Source organism: Heloderma suspectum, chromosome 5, assembly GCF_057233095.1.
Source record: "Heloderma suspectum isolate Gila_16-S chromosome 5, 16-S_ref, whole genome shotgun sequence".
Classification (NCBI taxonomy): domain Eukaryota; kingdom Metazoa; phylum Chordata; class Lepidosauria; order Squamata; family Helodermatidae; genus Heloderma; species Heloderma suspectum.
In genome coordinates, this window is record NC_139462.1 from 90,955,319 (window position 1) to 90,975,106 (window position 19,788).

General features: G+C 44.5%; 1 protein-coding gene across 1 annotated transcript in view; it reads left to right on the forward strand.

Moving 5' to 3' along the window:
- The window catches only part of FGL1 (fibrinogen like 1), a 52,836-nt gene that overhangs the window by 14,902 nt on the left and 18,146 nt on the right, over window positions 1–19,788 (forward strand). The window contains exons 3-5 of the mRNA XM_084856661.1: window positions 5,034–5,214; window positions 11,842–12,001; window positions 18,344–18,441. Coding sequence (XP_084712787.1) covers window positions 5,034–5,214; window positions 11,842–12,001; window positions 18,344–18,441 — 439 coding nt within the window. The remainder of the gene's footprint in view (window positions 1–5,033; window positions 5,215–11,841; window positions 12,002–18,343; window positions 18,442–19,788) is intronic.

A 19,788-nucleotide genomic window follows, 5' to 3' on the forward strand; every position in this document is an offset into this window, starting at 1 on the left:
CCCCATTCATGCGTAAAGCAGAAGGAGAGGGCAGGAGATTACATGTAGGCAAAATAAGCTGAACCCTCCCCCACTTTGCTTTCTCGCACTCTCACTCGGACACCTCTGTTCTCCCAGCTCACTTCCTGTATCAGAGGTGGGCTGGGAGAAAAATGCGTGGAGCAGCACAGTGCGGGGAGAAGGGGAGTGGTTCAGTGACGGTTCAGCTGCCCTCACCTCTGTGGCCCCTTTTGATGAAAAACTTCCCATCTCCTACTTCCAATTCTTATGCAGTTTAAAAATGTATCTGTCACTATTGCATCTAGGCTGATTCTGAGGTATACACTAGATAAAGTATAATGTGTAAACTAGTCTGAACATAGGGGAAAAAATGGTTCACACGCTCAGAACACATATGGCATGGCATCCTTGTAGAACATGGCTGAAAGGCTGATTTCTTGGGTGTTTTGCACTTGCAAAACCAGAAGAGGGAGCATGTATGTTACGGCATGGTTTTCTAAATTCTGTTGAGCAAAGCTTATAAGGGAAAGTCCATGTAAGTAACCACATATCAATTAAAGCCTATTACATCATATAGATTAATAGGGACAAAGTCAAAACTCTTCGTTTCTCTTTAGTGTTTGTTGATCACACTAGAATCCTGGTAACCAAACACTATGAAAAATGCACATTCTATCATTATGCATTATTGGTGTCCCACCTTTCCACTGGCATGCTCAAGACAGCCCATGAAATTACCTCTGCACAAAACAGTATTGGTGGCTACTTTTTCCCTTTAAAAGCAGGGCCAAGTTTTTGCTAACCCCCATTTGCATCTATTTTAAAGTGAAAAACCATAATCTTATTTTATGCATATGTACTCCTTACATAAATGATGTCATCAGCATGGTGTTTTTTTCAGGTATCTGAACCCAAGTACAAAAAGCTTTTAAGAGAATTAGGAAATTCTCTTACAGTTCCCCTGATATCTGAAAAAGGCACCTCATATGTATGTTTTTAGTAACATGCAAGTTTACTGAAAGTCAGTTAGACTGCAATCTTATACATGTCTTCTCAAAAGTAAGCTTCCTTGAGTTCAATGAAACTTAGTCCCATGTAAGTGTGTATAGCATTGCAGTTTTTATTACTCAGTGAAAAGGCAGATAATTAATCTGCTGAGGGTGCAATCCTATGCATATTTTGTCAGAAAAGAAGTATAATATATAATATGGCTGTTTCTAGGAATGACATTATTCAGCCTGCACACAGAGAGGCAGGCATCTTTACCCTGATGTAGCATCACAGCCAACAGGCAGAAAAGTTGCCTTCTGGATGGATTGTGAGAGCATAACTAAAGCTGCTTTGGAATGGCACTGTGCCTGTCCCTCTGGAATAGTTTCCTGACCATCTGCCTAATCCCACCGCATGTTTTCCAGGCTGTTCTCCATTGCCATATATTGGATTGCACTCAAGGGTAGGAATTAAATGAAAAACAAACATCTGAGACACAACACAAATATTTAAAAGGCAAGCATGCAATCGAGATCACTCCAGAGTCAACATGCCTCAAGCAACAAATGCTTATTTAAAGCAATTTAGGAATGAATATCGAAGGCGAGAGGGATCGAATCTAAAAATAATATTCAATTCTGATTTTTTTCTTTCCATGTAGTCATTGAAGTCCTATCCTGCTCAACTCCCTGCCTTCCCATCTAGTTTGTTTCCTGCAGTTAGTCAACAAAACTGAATCACAACTTTTGGAGTGAAAAAAGAGGAGTGGGGGGAGAACTCCAAGAAACCTGCTCCCATACCACTCTTCTGTTTTACCACAAGTAACAGTATGTAATTATGGCCCAGATTGTGTATGTTTCCTGGATATGATAACAAATTCCTGCTTTTAAGTCAAGCCAAAATGTAATCAAGTAGGGGCTGACGAATTTCATATGTTGTAGTCAACAAAATTCCAGTGCAGAATTGCCCTGACATAATTCTTGGTGCTGTCACATCAATAAAAGGAGAATGCTGAACAGAATTATGTGATGATGGACATGATGGAAACAGCTCAATGATGGATAGATAATATTTATTTGTTTAAATGAGTAGGTCATCAATCAGCATAAAGGGAAAATGAGACAAACAACAGCACAGAATGAGGATGAATATGGGGGGGGGCAGTTCTCATGTAACAGCTGCAGATCATGGGTTAATTAACCCACAATTTGCCATGGCATGTGCCAGAAGAGTTTGGTGGCCAATTTGAATCTTCAATCCCTGCTTGGGCCAACCACGGGTTGCTATGTGACGTCCAAACCCCTGCACTATAGATTAATCATGGGCTAGACAACCCACAGTAAATTTAGCCTACAATTAGTGGGCTAAACAACCTAAAGTCAACCTATACTATTCAAAAAGGCTGTGGAATACACACACCGTGGCAAATCTTGGGTTAATTAATCCACAATTTGCTGTAGTTACATGCAAAGAGCCTCAATGTGTTCAGGAGTTCTGGATACACACATCACAAAACAACCTTCAGTAAAGCTGATGATTATGTAAAGCAGAAGCAGCAAGCACTAGGACCACACTTCAGCAAATCTTGGGTTAATTAAGCCACAATTTGCCCCGTTACATGCAAACCAGGTTGTTGTTTCTTGCTGATACCTTTATTTGGGATAAAAGAAATTAGGCAAGTTTTACTCACTATAGATTTCATCAAATGAACTGTTTCTGGGATTATTTTTCAGCAAACCCATCAGTTATTAATACTGGCAGAGTCAAGGGATGCCTGTAACTTACACAGTACCAGCTTTGCTGAATTCCCTCTCATAAGGTACCCATGTATTTTGGATGTACAGAGTTTTCTTTGTCTGAGCTCCAAAACAGGGATGTCAAGCACAAAAAACCCAGTCTGTTCCACAAGACTTTCCTGAGAAGCTGCAATGCCCTTTAAACACCAGCAATTAAACTTTTAATTGATTAATTGGACCAGTTAATCAACAAAACCTTGAGCTGCTATTAAGAGAGTGCATTCCATATTTTCTTTTTTTTAATATATTTTTATTTATTTTATCTTTATAAACACTACCAAAATTACTAACAACCTACTCAATACTTCAATTCTTATCCATACAATATTTTAGTTTTGTTCAGTCGTTCAGTTAGGACACCATAATAACAGAAAGAGAAGAAAGAAAGGAAAAAAGAAAGGGAAGGAAGGAAGGAAGCCAAGAAAAAAGAAACAAGTTCTTTCCCCTTCCCTCCCTCTCTCCCCTTCTCCACCCCTTAAGAATTAAATTTAAACTCCAACATCTCCCAACCTCCAATGGTATTCTATTTTAAAAAACTATATCTATTATACAATCTTACAATTTAGTAAAATAATCTTTTATATCAACGCAATAGTTCTACACTTCATTCCCAGAAGCCTGAATATTAGTAATAATAATAATAATAATAATAATAGTAATCAAAAAGAGAGAATATAGTATTGTATAATAATAAAACTTAAGATGAATCTTCAACAGTCAATAATATTTTCTACTAGATATTTTGTCTACTTTAAAATATAAAATAGAAGAAGAAACATAAAGAGAAAGAGAGAGAGAAATAATAAAAATAGAATACATAAAGGTAAAGAAATATGTATAAAATCATTTCTTCTGAGTTAGCCTAGATCATGAAAGCTACACACAAGCAGTTAGCAGTACTTGTTTAGAAATTCCATTTCATGGAATTGTGACAGAATTCTCATGCATTTTAACATTCAACCAAGCCCCTGCCATTTCATGATTCGTAAACTTCTTCATCTGGTCTTCAGACATAATACAAAGTGTAGTAGGATATTTTAAGTAATATTGTAAGTTCATTTGTTTTGCCAGATTCTTTGCTTTGATAAATTGCCTTCTTTTATTCGCCACTTCTTTGATGTAATCTGGGAACAGCATAATTTTATCCTGTTTCCAGGAAAGGCTTCCAGCTTGTTTTGCCAAATTCAGGATATAACACTTTGTGGAGACTTTTGCAAATTGAACTATAATTGTATAATCATTCCCTTTAGGATTTGGCACACGAAATGCCTGCTCAATATCAAGAGAATAATCAGAGGATATAGAAAGTATCTCATGCAGAAGTTTATCCACAAAACTAGACAATTTCACATCATTAGATAAGCTTTTAATCCCTACTATATTTATGTTGGCTCTCTTCGTATAGGCCTCCAACTGAGAGATTCTGTCAGATATATTTTTACAAATAACTTGTGTCATAGTTTCATTTCTTGCCACTCGGTCTTCAAGCTCATTAATTTTGGACTCCATTTTTTTCTGTGACGCACTAATTAAATCCATGGCTCTCTCCATATCAATGATGGAATTTTGAATTAAGTCCAGCCTTTGAACTAGTCCCAAAAATTGCAAAGATAGGGTTTTCATCATCGTAAATAATTCTGCTAAATCTTCTGTTTTCGGCACCTTTGACACAGGAGTTGTGGGAGGTTGAAGCAAGCCCTTTTCGTCTCCTCGGTTCAGCCATAATTTTCTCCAATAAATCTTACAGGTCCTCAGATGTTCTCAAATATTTTCAAAGTTCTAAAATTGTCTCTCATAGGTTGCTGATTTTTCTTGCAGGATATATTGTTATGGAACACGCCAGCCCTGTTTTCTCCTAAAAAATAGGAGTCTCATTACAGCTTTTCGCATTGGTACAGCCCTGGGGGGAACCCTGGCATCCAGCTCCTCCACTATTGCGTGGGGGTTACCTTACTCCAGGCAAAAATCCAGAGCTATTTGCCTTGCCCCACCCTTTCAGTTCTCGGGGGGAGATGAAAAGGTATTTCAACCTTTTAAAAAGCTGTTTGAGAAAGCTCGCACAGAGAGTCCGTGGAAGCTGCCAGGGCTACATCGGCCCCAAACTGGAAGTGAGTGCATTCCATATTTTCCAATAGGCTCGTGGAGCTGAATGTGATGGGCTTTTACGGTGACTGGTGATGAACCTGCACTCTAATATTTAGCAATTCACTAATGTTCTTTTTCTCCTTCAATAAACTGCTCCAGCAGACTTTAGAGAGTTGTTTCCAAGAGCAACTGCGACTCCAGGCCCAGGTGAGACTTCTGGAGCACAGTGTAAAGCAGCAACAGGCAAAAATTGTACAGCTCTTAATGGAGAAGGATATGCAGAACGGAGATCAAGGAGGTGAAAATAGTGTCATCGATCTAGGAGAAGAAAGAGAATATAAAGGTTAGAAATGAAACTGGGGTGGGGGGGTTGCTTTACAAATAGGCTCAGTTCAGTCATCACACAAAAGCATGATGTGCACTTACCATAGTTTAGAACCCAAACCATGGCTGGAACTTCTGAATGTTCAGTAGGCAAACCCTGCTTGTCTACTTTCAGCTTCCATCCTCTCTCAGCACTACATTTCAGAAATGCAGCAGCCTTATAGGCAGAGTGATGAATATAACTATGGTTTGTCAATTCAGACATCACACCAAGCCATGGTTTACAAACCATGATACGGAGTTGGATCCAGAATCTGCTTTCCGTAAGAGGAAGGGATCTTCCACAAAAGGAAGGGCTCCATTTGTGGAAGGTCCCTCTGCCTGATTTTGGAATTGCCCCCCCACACACACACACTACAGCTCATTCCATTCAGCAGGGTTTCCTGCCTCTCAGTGTAGTATTTTCAGGGTGCTGGAGGGGCTGCCGTGGAAAGGAGGGGGTGGAGAAGTCCACCTCCATCAATGCAGTTGATCCAGCATAAATCTGGATCCAACCCATGGTTTCTTATTTGCTTTGCCAGGCAATCACAAACTATGGTTTGTTAATTTGGATATCACACCAAAGTAGAGTTAAGCATTCTTAACCATGGTTCGGTGTGAAGTCTGAAATGAGGCATATGTGAGGAGGGCAGCAAGCAGCCGTTAGTTACCTTAACCTCCGCCACTGTATTTCAGACAACATGATTATTCCTCATGAACACTTACTATCTCTTAATGGTTACAGCATTAAAAAGTAACCACAATTAATGCTCTTTAACTAGGAAACTTAACTATTTTATCTTGCAGATGTCAAAGAGCAAACCTTTAAACCTCCCCCTGGCCCCATTACGGCCTGAAAATGGACCTTTGTATAGCATTTTCATGCTGCACGAAAAAGAACTTAAGGGTGCAATCCTATGAAGATAGTCGGCAGCCTCTGAACTTGGAGGCTGTTGAGTATCCAGTGCAGGACAGCTGGAAAGCAGAGGCGATCTTCGCCTCTGCTCTCCAGCCATCCTGCATTTCTGCTAGCTGGGTGATTTTGCCCATCTAGCAGCAGCACTTCGGAGGGGGAGGGAAGGAGGCTGGGACAGCCATAGGAAAAGTTGTATGGCTGCCACCCCAGTCTCCTCCCCACCTTGCCTCTGGGAATGCCCCCTTTCCCCATCTCCGCACTCCATTTCTGACTGCAGAGACGTAGCCAGAACCATGCTGGCTATAAGGAGGAGGGGGAGGGGAGCGCAGTTTCTGGGCTCCGAGGTCAGAGCCCTGTTTCTGACTCAGAGCCCAGAAACCAAACCATCCTATTATTTTTCTGGGGGGGCATGGGATTGCTCCCTAAGTGCAGGAATAGGCAACGTGGTGCCCCCCAGAGGTTTTAGGCACTCAGCTTCCATAATCTCAGACTATTTGCCATGCTGGCTGGGGCTTATGGGAGTTGTAAGCCAAAACATCTGGAGGGCACCAGTTTGGCTACCCCTGGCTTAGGGCTTTAACTGACTTGGCTTACTATTTCTAAAAGAAATGTTCAAATGAAGATTATTGGTCTCATCTCAATTTGCACTGCGGTGGTTTCAACAGCCATCTCTACAATCCCGAGCACACTTTCTAGGGAGTAATTTCATTTAATTTAGTGGGATTTACTTCTGAAAATACATGTTTAGAATTGTGCTGTCAATCGGTGCACTCTTATTGGGACTTATCTACTCTCATGGTAAATTCTGGCTTACTCTGAGACCTTGATTTCAAGTTTGGAACTCTTTATGGGCAACTATATGGTCTGGGTTCAAGACTTGAAAACCCACATTCAGTGGAAACCAGATAGTGTATTTCAACTAAGTAGCTACTCGTCAAATAGAGGAGGATGCAGGCCCATGGAACTGTATATTGTCTACACCAGCCTTCCTCAACCTGCTGCCCTCCCGATGTTTTGGACTACAACTCCCAGAATTCATGACCATCGACCATGCTGGATGGGGCTGATGGGAGCTGAAGTACTAAACATCTGGAGGGCACCAAGTTGTGGAAGCCTGATCTTACCCTATTTACAGAATCAGAAATGTATGATGATGATACGATGGCACGTTTTTGAAATGCAACACAATCAGCGTGTATACTGGGGTCTCTGCTCACTTCCAGATAGTTATGCAATAGATTATGGACCCGATGTTTATTATACATAAAGTCCAAATGTAAAGTCATAAAGGTGCAGGATAGGAATTTACTGTTTTATGTAAGGATATAATATCTGAGAAATGCCATTTCTCCCATTTCCTTATGAACATAAGAACGGAATAAAAATCCATCTATTCCAGTATTCTGTTTTCAACTGTGCCCAGAAAAAAAAGGGGGGGGGGAATAAAATCTCAAAAGTGCATGAAACAAGGTTTTAATTGTCCCAAAACATTTCAAAGTATGGTTCTTCAGGGGCACTACAAATAATAAAAATGAACAGAAAAAAACAAAAAAAGAAGGCACCTATATCAAGGAAAAAATGATGGGGGTAGGAAGATGAATTCTCAAAGGTAGACAAAACATTTTTTTTGGCCTAACTGTGCCCACCCAAATGTTTCTGGGATGCAGAGTATTAGTGATCCATGGCTGTTCCCTGCTTTTCATCTACAGCATCGGGTAGAGGTATGCTGACTATGAATATGGAGATGCTATCTAGCTATTATGTTTAATAGCTATTGATAAAGGATATACATCTATGCTACTATTATGTCCACATTGAGAAATGGATCACCTGGCAGAAGCCATTTCATCAGGTTGCAACAGAGGGAGAGATGGGAAGCAGTGCCCTCCACTGGCTCTGCTGAAAGACTGGAAACGTTTGGTTCTTCCTCTCCTTGAAATGGTTGTTATAAGAAATTTGTAACTAGGAACCGGTCTCCGAGTTTGCCTTTTTCCTCCTCCCTTCTAGTCCCTTTTCCTTTTGTGCCATTTATTTCAGATTGTAAGCCTATTTTACTGCTGATCTTTAAAGCCTTTTGGGGAACCTCTTTGAGCTAAAGAGTGAAGTAAAATAGATAATTAGTTTTTAAGATACAGGTATGCAGATGGAGGTAGGGTGAGTGCTGGACTTAAGGATGTGAATGATAGGTCTGGCTTTGGAGACTGCAAATAAAGGGGGATTTTAAAAATATAAATATGTTTTCAATAAACATATTCAAATAAAAACGGAGTCAGTGGAAACAGTGGAAAAGAATTTGGGGGTTTTATATATATATAATTAAGTCCAGTTTCCAACTGTTTTCAGTTGATTTAACCAGCAAAATATTATTACATGCCTTGAGTTCTTCCAGAAGCTGATAATGAAACAGTTCAACATGGAACAAGAGCATTAAAAAAACAGCAAATGTTAGTTTAGCTTTATAGGCATATATCTCTGGGGGACTGAGGCTGCGATCCTGTATCCACTTTTCTGGGAGTATTCCCACAGAACTCAATGGGACTTGCTTTTGACCAGACCTATAAAGCAGGGGTCCCCAACCCCCGGGCCGCAGACCAGTACCGGTCCGTGGCCTGTTAGGAACCAGGCCATAGTGGTGTGCGAAACCCCCTTACTTTGGGTCCATGGGGGTCCGCAGAGGGGGGGAGGCGATCCATCCCTCCCCCCCGGCATCCTCGCCAGCCCCATCCGGCTCCGCTCCGCGGCAAGTCTGCAGAGCTGCTGTCCGGCTCCGGCTGCTGGTGGACTTCCGGCCACTGGGACACAAACGGCATCCCTGTTCTTCAAGTAATAGGCTATGTAAATCTTTACGTAGCCTATTACTGCAAAGAACAGGGGCGCAAATGGCGTCCTCTATGCGGATGCCATTTGCATCCCAGCGGCCAGAAGTCCACCAGCAAAACCATCCCCCCCCCCCAGTCCATGGAAAAATTGTCTTCCACGAACTGGTCCCTGGTGCCAAAAAGGTTGGGGACCGCTGCTATAAAGGATTGTGCTGTAAGAATCCAGTATAGTCCCCAGATAATCAATTTCCATTTTTACTTTTTGTGTAGCTTTGTTGATGATGACATCATTCTCCAGCAACAGTCCAGATACAAATTTTGACTTCAGTGCCCTTTCTGTGTTCAGCAGAAAGCTAGTGTAGACTGGGCAGTGAAGGAAACAAGACCAGTGGCGGCTGGTGGCTCTGATTTCGGTGGGGCTGTAAATCCATTCTGGGTCTCAGTCAGAACCAGCCAGACCTCTAAAGCAGCTATCCAGGGTGCTGAACCCTATCCCCAAAATATGTTCAGCACCTGGGATAACTCCATTCAAGTTCTGGCTGGATCTGACTGAAACCCAGAATAGATTCACAACCCAACCCAAATCGGAGCCACCAGCCTCCACTGACCAAGACTATTACTCCATTGCTGGCCTTGTACGGCTCCGGACCACGTTCCTAACTATCTATCAGGACACACAAGTCCTCAGACGTGAGGCCTGACTAAGCTCCTACAAAGAGAAAGGGGAGCAGGATCTGGTAGCAGCCCCTTGCACAAATGAAGACCCTGGAGACTCCATACCTCCTGAGGCACAGCCAGAGGCTGGTTTCCCTAGGGCTATACAGATTTTGTTACATCCATTCTGTCTGTGTTTTGCAGATTGTCAGGCATCTTTCATTCCATCATCTGCTCACTGATGGAATCTGATTTTTTTTTTTTAGGGTTGTATGAGAATTTCATTCCACTTGTTCAAGTGCTCATTAGTGCAAGTGCAAATGTGTACTATTACACACACACACACACACAAGTTAAAAAAAAACTCAGTCTGCAAGTCTGCAGAATCCACGCAACTTAGAAAAAGCTAGTCTGCTGTGGAATGCGCAGGTCGGATTCATAGAAATACAAACTCATTTGAATCCGTTGCAGATTTCTCCCACATCCCCAGCTGACATCTCATCCCTGGGAGTTCCCAAAGCAGGGACTCCACTGTCACTTGTTGGGACCCCCATCTTGGCTCTGGGATCCCCTTCATCACTGCCAGGAGCTCAGGAATGGTAATCCAAAAAGGGCCCAGGCTGAAGCTCAAGTCCTTCAACGCAGCCTGATGCTTCCTATCCAGTTTACTGAGGAGGGGGAAGCAAGTCTCATGCACACTCTGGATTTTGGCTCTGAGCACTTCCAGGAAGAGGCAGAGCCCTCAGGCTCTATATTATAGAGTCTATCAAAGGGGAGGGGAACCTTCAGCCCATAGCAGTTCCCCATCAGGCCCACAGAGCCTTACGGGATTCCTGCAGAGAGGGGGTGGTTAGCTTCCAAGCCCCGCCTCCTGGAGGAATCTCCAATCTGTGGTACGCTGCTTCCATTTTCAGAAGCAGCCATGCATTTCATGCAATGTCTGGCCCTCAGGGAGCAAGTTAGATGCAGTTGAGCATAGGCTCTTATCAGATCCTGCAGTTTTCTTCGACATATGGAGCAGAACAATGTCTGCATGGAGTGCCACCACTGCTGCTTTTCCTGCAAAGATAAATTGCCAGCAGCAGGACATGCTGATACCCCAAAGCAGAGGCTATAAGGATGGGGGGTGTATGGCTCTCCAGATGCTGTTGGACTGCAGCTTCCATCATCTTTTGCCATGCTGGGTTGGACTATTGGGAGTTGCATTCCACCAACATCTGGAGGGCCACATGTTCATCTCCGTTGTTTGACCCAGTATCTGGTGGCTGGCTTTATGTTCTCTAAAAGAACTTATACCACAATGTCCATACCAGCCCCAAAGACCACACATAATCTGACTTTATGAAATAATTTCAGAGCAGCTTGTATCTAACAAGAAAAGCCACCTGGTCAAAATATGGCCTTTGCTGTTTTTGCCATTTCTCCCAACATTATATCGCCTTCTGCTCTTTATGGAAAGGGCCCATCAAACCGGTGATGTTTTCACACCCTTCCCACGTCTAGTCTTAAAAGCAATCATAAACAAATAGAGAAACCTGTTCCTACATGTAGATCTCCCCAGTCTTACAGAAGGGTGAATGCTCTCTGGGATTTTCAGTGCTAATGGAAAAAACCAGCATTATCTTACCACAGCTGTAGAGTTCACCAGCACCTCTTTATCATAGGATAAAAGCTAGGCAGTAAAAGTAAGAGACAATCTATGAGCTTTATGATACAGGCCACATGGAATTGGAGGAGGGGGCACCATTTTACTAGGATACAATCTTGTCCAGACAATTACCATGCAAATATTTTACCATAGCTATGACTAAATAATGATGATGAACTATCATGACTCTTACTAATCACCAAGTGAAATGCAGACTCAGCTGGGATGGGGAACATGTGACTTACCAGCCTTGTTGGACTGCATCTCCAGTCATCCCTCACCATTGGTTATGCTGGCTAGGGCTGATGAGAGTTGTACTCCGCCATCAACTGGAAGGCCGCATGTTCACCACCCCTGCTTTGGTTTTCCTGCTTGTCTGGGATTGAGGTGGGGGAGAGGATAAAAAGTCGCAATGCATTCGACAGGCCACAATTTATGGCCAACGGACGGCATTTGGCTCAATGGGGTCACAAATTGTTCAGGCCAGCACTAAACAAATGTACTACAGAAGTAATGAGAACAAGACTAAATGTAACTATGTTGAATAACTGATGTTTTCGGATGGTGCAGATTGTGCTGAGATCTATAATGCTGGACACAGACAGAATGGATTTCACAAGATGAGACCTCTAGGGAGCCTTACTGGGTTCTTGGCCTACTGTGACATGTCAGGAGGAGGAGGATGGACAGTATTTCAGAGACGTTCGGACGGGAGTCAAAATTTCAATAGGTAAGTTTTGGACCTACAATTAGAAATAAGGCATGGACCCTTGGAAAAAGGTCAATAGCAATGGTGAATCTTCTTATATATCCCAGGAATAACTCCTGGCAGTGAGAGAAGCAACACAAGGAAGGCCAGGATCTCTTCTCGATCATCCCAGAGTGTAAGACACGGAATAATGGGCTCAAGTTACAGGAAGCCAGAATCTGGCTGAACTTCAGGAAAAAGTTCCTAACTGTTAGAGCAATATGACAATGGAACCAATTACCTCAGGAGGTGGTGGGCCCTCCCACACTGGAGGCATTCAAGATGAGGCTGGACAGCCATCTGTCAGGGGTGCTCTGACTTAGATTCCTGCATCGAGCAGGGGGTTGGACTCGACGGTTTATAGGCCCCTTCCAACCCTACTATTCTATGAAAATCTGTTCTGTGCTTCTCTTGAGAATGCTGAGTTCAGCTATGGTTGTGCTCCGAGCACCCTGGAGAAGCTTCTGCCTTTTGCTCCTCCCACAAAAATGTGCATGAACTCAGTGGAGGCTGGTGGCTCTGATGTCAGCAGGGTGGTGAATCTGCCCCAGCTTTCAGAACCAGTAAGAACTCTAAAGGAGCTATCCAAAGTGCTTCACAAAGCACCTTAGATAGCTCCTTTAGAGTTCTGACTGGTTCCAACTTAAACCCGGAGCAGATTTGCTGCCCCACTAACATCAGAGCCACCAGCCTCCACTGCACAAACTGGATTGGTTTGGAAGGGGCTGTAGAGCACATGCCCTGTTTACAAAAGGTCCCAGGTTGAATCCCTAGCTTCTCCAGCTAAGACTAAGAAAGAATCCTTCCCCAAACCATAACGTTCTGCTGCCAGTCAGTGTCAACAATACTGAGCTAGATGGAACAGTGCTCTCGCTCAGTAGAAGACAGCTTCTTACGTTCCTATTACTCTTCAGCCATTTTCACATCACGTTTCAAATGGTTTCCTTTTAAATTGTCGCAAAATACTTCAAAAATTGGCCGCAGTCGATTTTTCTTCCACAGTTTCTCCTGCATTAATACATCACAGACCAGGATCCTTCCTTTAACTCTTCTTACATGCCTCAAAGAGTTCTGTGTCTGAGGTGAACACTGCTTCGGTTCCTGGTGACTAGGGTAAGGTTGGCCAAAGCCTGAGAGGACCTTCCTTTTTGGCATGAATGGTTGGAGTCAGATTCCTGACTAGGGATGGGTGAGAAATTTATTTGGCAATGTGAACATACCAAATTTGCACTTCCCAAACCTGAACATGAACTGAAATGCAGTTAGGGCACAATCCTACACGTGTTTAGACAGAAAAATGTCCTACAACTCCCAGCATTCAAACACTGAGAGTTGCAGAACTTCTTTTCTGTCTAAACATGCATAGGATTGTGCCCTTAGAACATCAACATCTGTACTTTTCCAAAGTTTGTGATGCAGCTCGCAGAAATAAAATCCATACAAAAAATGCTTACTTATGAAACGGTGTGTACAAAATGGTGTGTTTAGTTGGAAGAATGTGCATAAAAACACTTTATTCAAAGGAAAAATCACTTGCAAAAATGCATATATTTGAAAAGAGGCACACAAAAATGTGTACAAAAATGTGTATACTTCGAAAACGGCATGAAAATATGTACAAATGTTCAAGCGGACTTTTAAAAAATTGCAGTCTGATGTGGAAATGGGATGGAATGAACTTCACAGTGGAACAATGAGAACCTGAGTGAAATGGAGCTTGAGAGATCTGATCATCCCTATTTCCAAGTAGGGGTGGTTGAGGAATTCAACTTGAATTCTGATTCGAACTGACCTGATCTGCACCTCCTGGACCTGGGGTACCCAACAGGGTTGCCTGAGTGCCTCTCTTGACTCCCACCAGGCTCTGATGTTAATTTTCTTTCTTAAAGTTTTCTAAACAAAATAAACCGGAAGGTTGTCATGCATGCTGCAAAGCAAATTGCTGCCCTCCAGCGCCATCTTCATTTGGGTTCAGAAGAATGGTTTTGTGTTTTGAAGCTCAGACCCCACTTCTGCCTTGTACTTACGTTCTTCAGCAAGTTACTTTTCTTTTAGTCTCACCAGCTTGCCTTCTGGAAATGAGTATTTTATGACTGGCCATGCCCACCATAGCAGCCATTTTATGAATGACCAAGCCCTTCCCCCATGGCAGCCATTTCATGAGGGTGCCCGTGATATTCCTTCAAAATTCCAAATGTGCCCACTGACCCCAAAAGGTTGGGAACCCCTGTGACTAATGTGCAGATCAGAACACAGTTATTTGTTGGGTTTCACAAGTTTTGCAATGCAGTTCTCAGCTCAAAAAGGGTATCAAACTGTATTTTTTAAATGGGGAGTTTCGAAATAAAATACATTCAAAAATGCATGTTTTGAGGGGAAATACATTTAGAAATGTGAGTTTTGTGATAAAATACGTTCAAGAATATTATTTAAATGCCTTTTTAGTGTGGATTTTTAAAAAAGAATTGTAGATTAATGTGGAAACAGGATGGAATGGATTTATGAGTGAACACAAGAGAAAGTAACATGGATTGGAAATACACTGATCCATCCATCCCTAGGGATGTACGAGTCACTTACCTGTTCTGGTCGGGGCATCCACTGGGGGGGGAGGCGCTCCCTCCCCCCAGGAATCCTCGATGGCCGGCTCTGCTCCGCAGGGATTCCACAGAGCCGCTGGCTAGCAGGGACGCAAATGGCCGCCGCCATTTGCATTCCTTATTTTTGGCCGTCTTAGTCTACGTAAATATTTACGGCGAAAATAAGGGGGAACGCAAATAGCGTAGTGGGCGCCGCCATTTGCGTACGTGTGTTTGTTTGTTTTTTAACCCAGACGTGATAGGCTATGTAAGTCTTTACGTAGCCTATCACATCTATGTAAAAAAAGAAAACACACAGAAGTGACCAGACTGTAAATGGCGGCGGTGGCAGCCGGTTGAAAGACCATCCGCTGCCGCCGCCGCCACTGGAACCACTGCCGTCTGGAACATCGGCCCCCACTAAGTCTCGACCCAGGGGGGATCCGCGGGGGGCGGGCAGGCCGTTCGCCATGGATTTCGGGGGGCCGAATGCACTGTCATTCAGCCTCACCGAGATCCATGGCGGAATTCTCTGAATCCCTATCCATCCCTATTCCTGATACCCAAAGGAAAATAACTAGAATTTCCATCACACTGGAATTGGAGCAGAAGGTGGCCTAATAGGACCAAACATACCAAAAGAGTTCCTATCAGGCAAATCTCCATGTACTGGGTCTTTACAATACAGCAGCAGCCTTCTCTGCACCCAGTCAAACCATGGTAATCATGCCATTTGTGAGGGAGCTGAAAACTCCTCGGTTCCACAACCCCTCTGCAGGGGTGGAGGACCCATTAAAATGGTCCACCCCAGGCATCTTATGGATCCAAATGGATTCCTGAACGCATTTGGGGATTCTCTGGAGCACGCCAACGGCCACTCAGTCAAGACCCTGGTGGGTGGCTGGAATGCCACAGTCACTGGGGCATTAGATCGAGTGGCTCCAAAATGCCCTCTCCCCCTGAACAGGGCTTGGACTGCACCATGGTTCAATCTGCGGTTACGAGCTCTGAAACAGGAGGTGAGGCAGCTAAAGCACCGGTGGCGGAAGTCTCGCTCCAAAGACGATCAGACACAGGCTAGAGCTGTATCTTCAGCCTATCACGTGGCGGTGAAGGCAGCAAAAAAGGAATATTATGCTACCTCTATCGCATCCGCAGAGTGCTGTCCCAGGACGCTGTTCCAAGTGGTCCGGAGCCTGGTCAGTCCAGTTGCTCTGGAACTGCTGGAGCATTCTAAGGCCTCCTGTGAGGCCTTGGCAAGGCACTTTGCGGATAAAATTGATCGGATTAGGAGTGCTATTCTGTGCACTGTGGATACAGTTAGTGGGCAAGAGGTGGTCTGTGGCAAACCAGTTTTGTGGGATCAGTTCCAGCTTCTTCCTTTTGATGAAGTGGACAACGTGCTTCCATCTGTAAGGCCGACCACCTGCTTACTTGATCCTTGCCCATCTTGGCTCATTATGAGCTGCAGAGAGAGACTGGGTGGGGGGATCAGGGTGGTGGTAAACGCCTCCCTTGAGGAGGGAGTGATGCCATCAGCTCTCAAGGAGGCAGTGATAAGACCGCTCTTAAAAAAGCTCTCCTTGGATCCCCAAGTTCTGAACAACTTTCGCCCAGTCTTGAATCTGCCATTTTGGGGCAAGGTGATTGAGTGGGTGGTGGCGATACAGTTGAAGGCACACTTGGAAGAAGCCGATTATCTAGACCCATTTCAGTCGGGCTTCAGGCCTGGGCATGGGACAGAAACGGCCTTGGTCACCTTGGTGGATGATATGAGGAGGGCTCTGGATAGGGGCGAATGCTCCTTCCTTGTTCTCCTCGACTTCTCAGTGGCTTTTGATACCGTTGACCACGGTATCCTCCTGGACCGCCTGGAGGGGTTGGGCATTGGAGACACCATATTATGGTGGTTCCAGTCCTTCCTCTCTAGCAGGTACCAGAGGGTAGCACTGGGAGAGGAGGTTTCACACCCATGGCTGCTCACTTGTGGGGTGCCACAGGGTTCCATCCTCTCCCTGATGCTATTTAACATCTTTGTGAAGCTGCTGGGGGCCATCATCAGGAGGTTTGGGGTGCAGTGTCATCAATATGCAGATGACACGCAGCTTTACCTCTCATTCAAATCTTCACCAAGGTTGGCGTAGAATCCCTGTCCAAATATCTGGATACAGTGAGTGGCTGGATGGGGATGAATAAACTGAAGCTGAACCCTGACAAGACCGAGGTACTTTTGGTGGGAGACAAGAGGAGATTGGGGGATGTCGACTTGGTGTTGAATGGGGTATGGCTACCCTTGAAAGACCAGGTCCGCAGCCTGGGGGTCATTTTGGACTCCCAGCTGTCCATGGAGGCTCAGGTATCAGCTGTGAGCCGGACAGCGCTGTATCAACTCCATCTGATATGGTGGCTGTGCCCCTACCTACCTTCCCAACCATCTGCTCCCATCGGTAGTACATGCCCTGGTCTCCTCTTGTTTAGACTACTGTAATGTGCTGCATGTGGGGTTACCCTTGAAGATGGTTCAGAAGCTGCAGCTGGTAAAGAATGCGGCGGCTCACCTGATTAAAGGCAGCCGCCGGTGAGATCACATCACTCCAGTGCTGAAGGAGTTGCACTGGTTACCAGTTGTTTTCTGGGCCAAATTCCAGGTGTTTGTTTTGACCTTTAAAACCCTATACGGTTCTGGCCCAGCCTATCTTAAGGAGTGCTTCCAGCAACACCAGAAAGGCTGCTCAACAAAATCTAGGGATGGGAGGATCACTTACCTGCTTCCGTTCCGGGGGAGTTGATCTGTCCCTCCCCCCGGAATCTTTCCTGGCTGGCTCCATGGCAAATCTGCAGAGCCGCCGGCCGGGGCTGCCTGCAGCCAGACCTCCATCCGCTGCCGGGCTGTGGCCACAAATGGCGGCTGCTGTAGCAGCCGCCATTTGCATCCCTGCGTTAGCCGTGATAGGCTACGTATATATTTACATAGCCTATCACGATAAAAAATGGCATAGTGGACGCTATTTGTGTCCCTGCTCTTTGCCGTGATAGGCTACGTAAATACTTACGTAGCCTATCACAGCTGAAGTAGGGAAGGAAATAGTGGCCGCAGACCAGGGCAGCCATTCGCAGCCACAGACCAGGGCAGCGGGCGGACCGGACAGCCGACAATAGGTAAGATCCGTCCCGGGAAGTTTTGCAGGGTGGCGGGAGGGATTGCTCCGTTCCACCATGGACTCTGGGGGGCCGGATTCTAAAGAATCCGGCCTCACTGGAGTCCGTGGCGGAATTCTCTAACATCCCTAACAAGATCAGCCTCGGATGGCCTTCTCTCTGTCCCATCAGCCAGGACAGCCAGGTTGGTGAGGACGAGGGAGAAGGCCTTCTCTGTGGTTGCCCCCACTCTAGGGAACTCCCCTCCCCTCTTTAATGAGCTTCCACCATGCATTAAAAATGTGGTTGTTCAAGCAGGCATTTGGGGTGGGTTAGGGTATTTTTAGAAATATGATGTTTTAATGTAGAATTTTATTGTTTTAAACTGTTTCTATTATTGTACATCGCCCAGAGTGGCTGGGCGACCATAAATAAATAAATAAATAAATACGACTGAGTTCACGGAAGCATATATGTGGAAGCAAACCCCCAATATTCTAACATTAAGGGTGTGCTGTCGTTTTGAGGGCCATGCAACCTGTTCTTAAGACCATTGGTTAATCCTCTTTGAATGACAAATATCAGAGGTTTACCTTTTATTTTTCAGAGGCTGGGCTGAGTATGAAGAAGGTTTTGGTGATTTTGCTTCATCAGACGGTGAATACTGGCTTGGAAATAAAAATCTTCACTATCTCACCTCCCAGGGTAAGATATGCACACTTAATGTTTATGAGAAAAAACCAAACCAAAGATGACAGGAACATTAGCTACTTGTGCAATACCCCCCTCCCCCAAGAGAAAAAAAAAAGTTGGAATGAAGAACCTGATGTCTTCACAGTGGTTGTAGCTCAGTGAAACCATTCCAGATTAGTGCATTTGTGTATACTTTTCTCTCCATTCTTGTATGACAAGTTGGGTACTTCCAGATGAGGCTTTTATTGTGCAATCACCTTGCCTTATTCTTGGAATTATACAGCTGGTTGAGACAAAGCCATCTTCAGTTAGTAACCCTTCTGTGTTTTCCGACTGCTTCCATCTTTTTTTATTATCAGGATTCAAAAATCAGTTAAGAAGGAAAAGCTGCATAATGCCTTTTTATGGGGAGCGCTAAGCTAAGAACCCTCCATCTGGCAGCACCCTATGAACTTATTAATAGTTTATAATGGCTGCAGTCCTATACACACTTACCTGGTAGTAGGCCCTATTGAACTCAATGGGGCTTACTTCAAAGTAGACATGTATAGGGTTGCACTGTAAAGTTTCGTCTTATGCACAGATTCCTAAGAGTAAGACCCACTGAATACAGTGGGGCTTACTTACAAAGGGTGTTTGCAGACTAGACTTTTATCATGCCATCACCCTGCCTTGTTTGTGGAATCTTACAGGGGGTCCAGAGGATGTCATCTTCCATTCATAACCTTCCTGTTTTTACCCACCATTTCTTACTTCTTTTTCTTTACAGCAGAAAATCCATTAAGGGAGCAATCCTATGCAGATAGACAGCCACCTCCGAACTCAGAGGCGACCGCCTATCCAGTGCATGGCAGGAGGAGCACGGAAGAGATCGTATCATCTCCTCCACACTCCAGCCGCCCTGCATTCATGGCTAGATGACCGAGTTTGGCTGTCTAGCCGCAGGATGTCCGAGTGTGTGGCGGGGAGGCTGGATGACACATAGGAAGTGTTGTACCAGCACTTACAAACTCCCCGCCCCCAGGCATGCCCCCTTTTGCCCTGCTCCGCACTGCTCTTACAAGCATGGGTCGATCCGCGCCACCTACAAGGCATCAGGGGAGGGAGTGGGGAGGCGGTTCTCTGGGAACAGACCAATCCTATGGCTGTCTAGCCTCTGTCTAGTGGCCATAAGATTTCACCTTTAGGGGGGGAAAAGACAGAATTGCCTTCTGATTGGTAGCCCTCCATCTGGAACCACCCCAAGAAAGCATGAACAGGATTGCACTGTAAAAGAGCTGAACTGTGAAAGAGAATGGTTTGAAAGAGGGATCACTGCTTTTATTGTATATGCTTATCTCACTTTCACCTCTGGAGAAA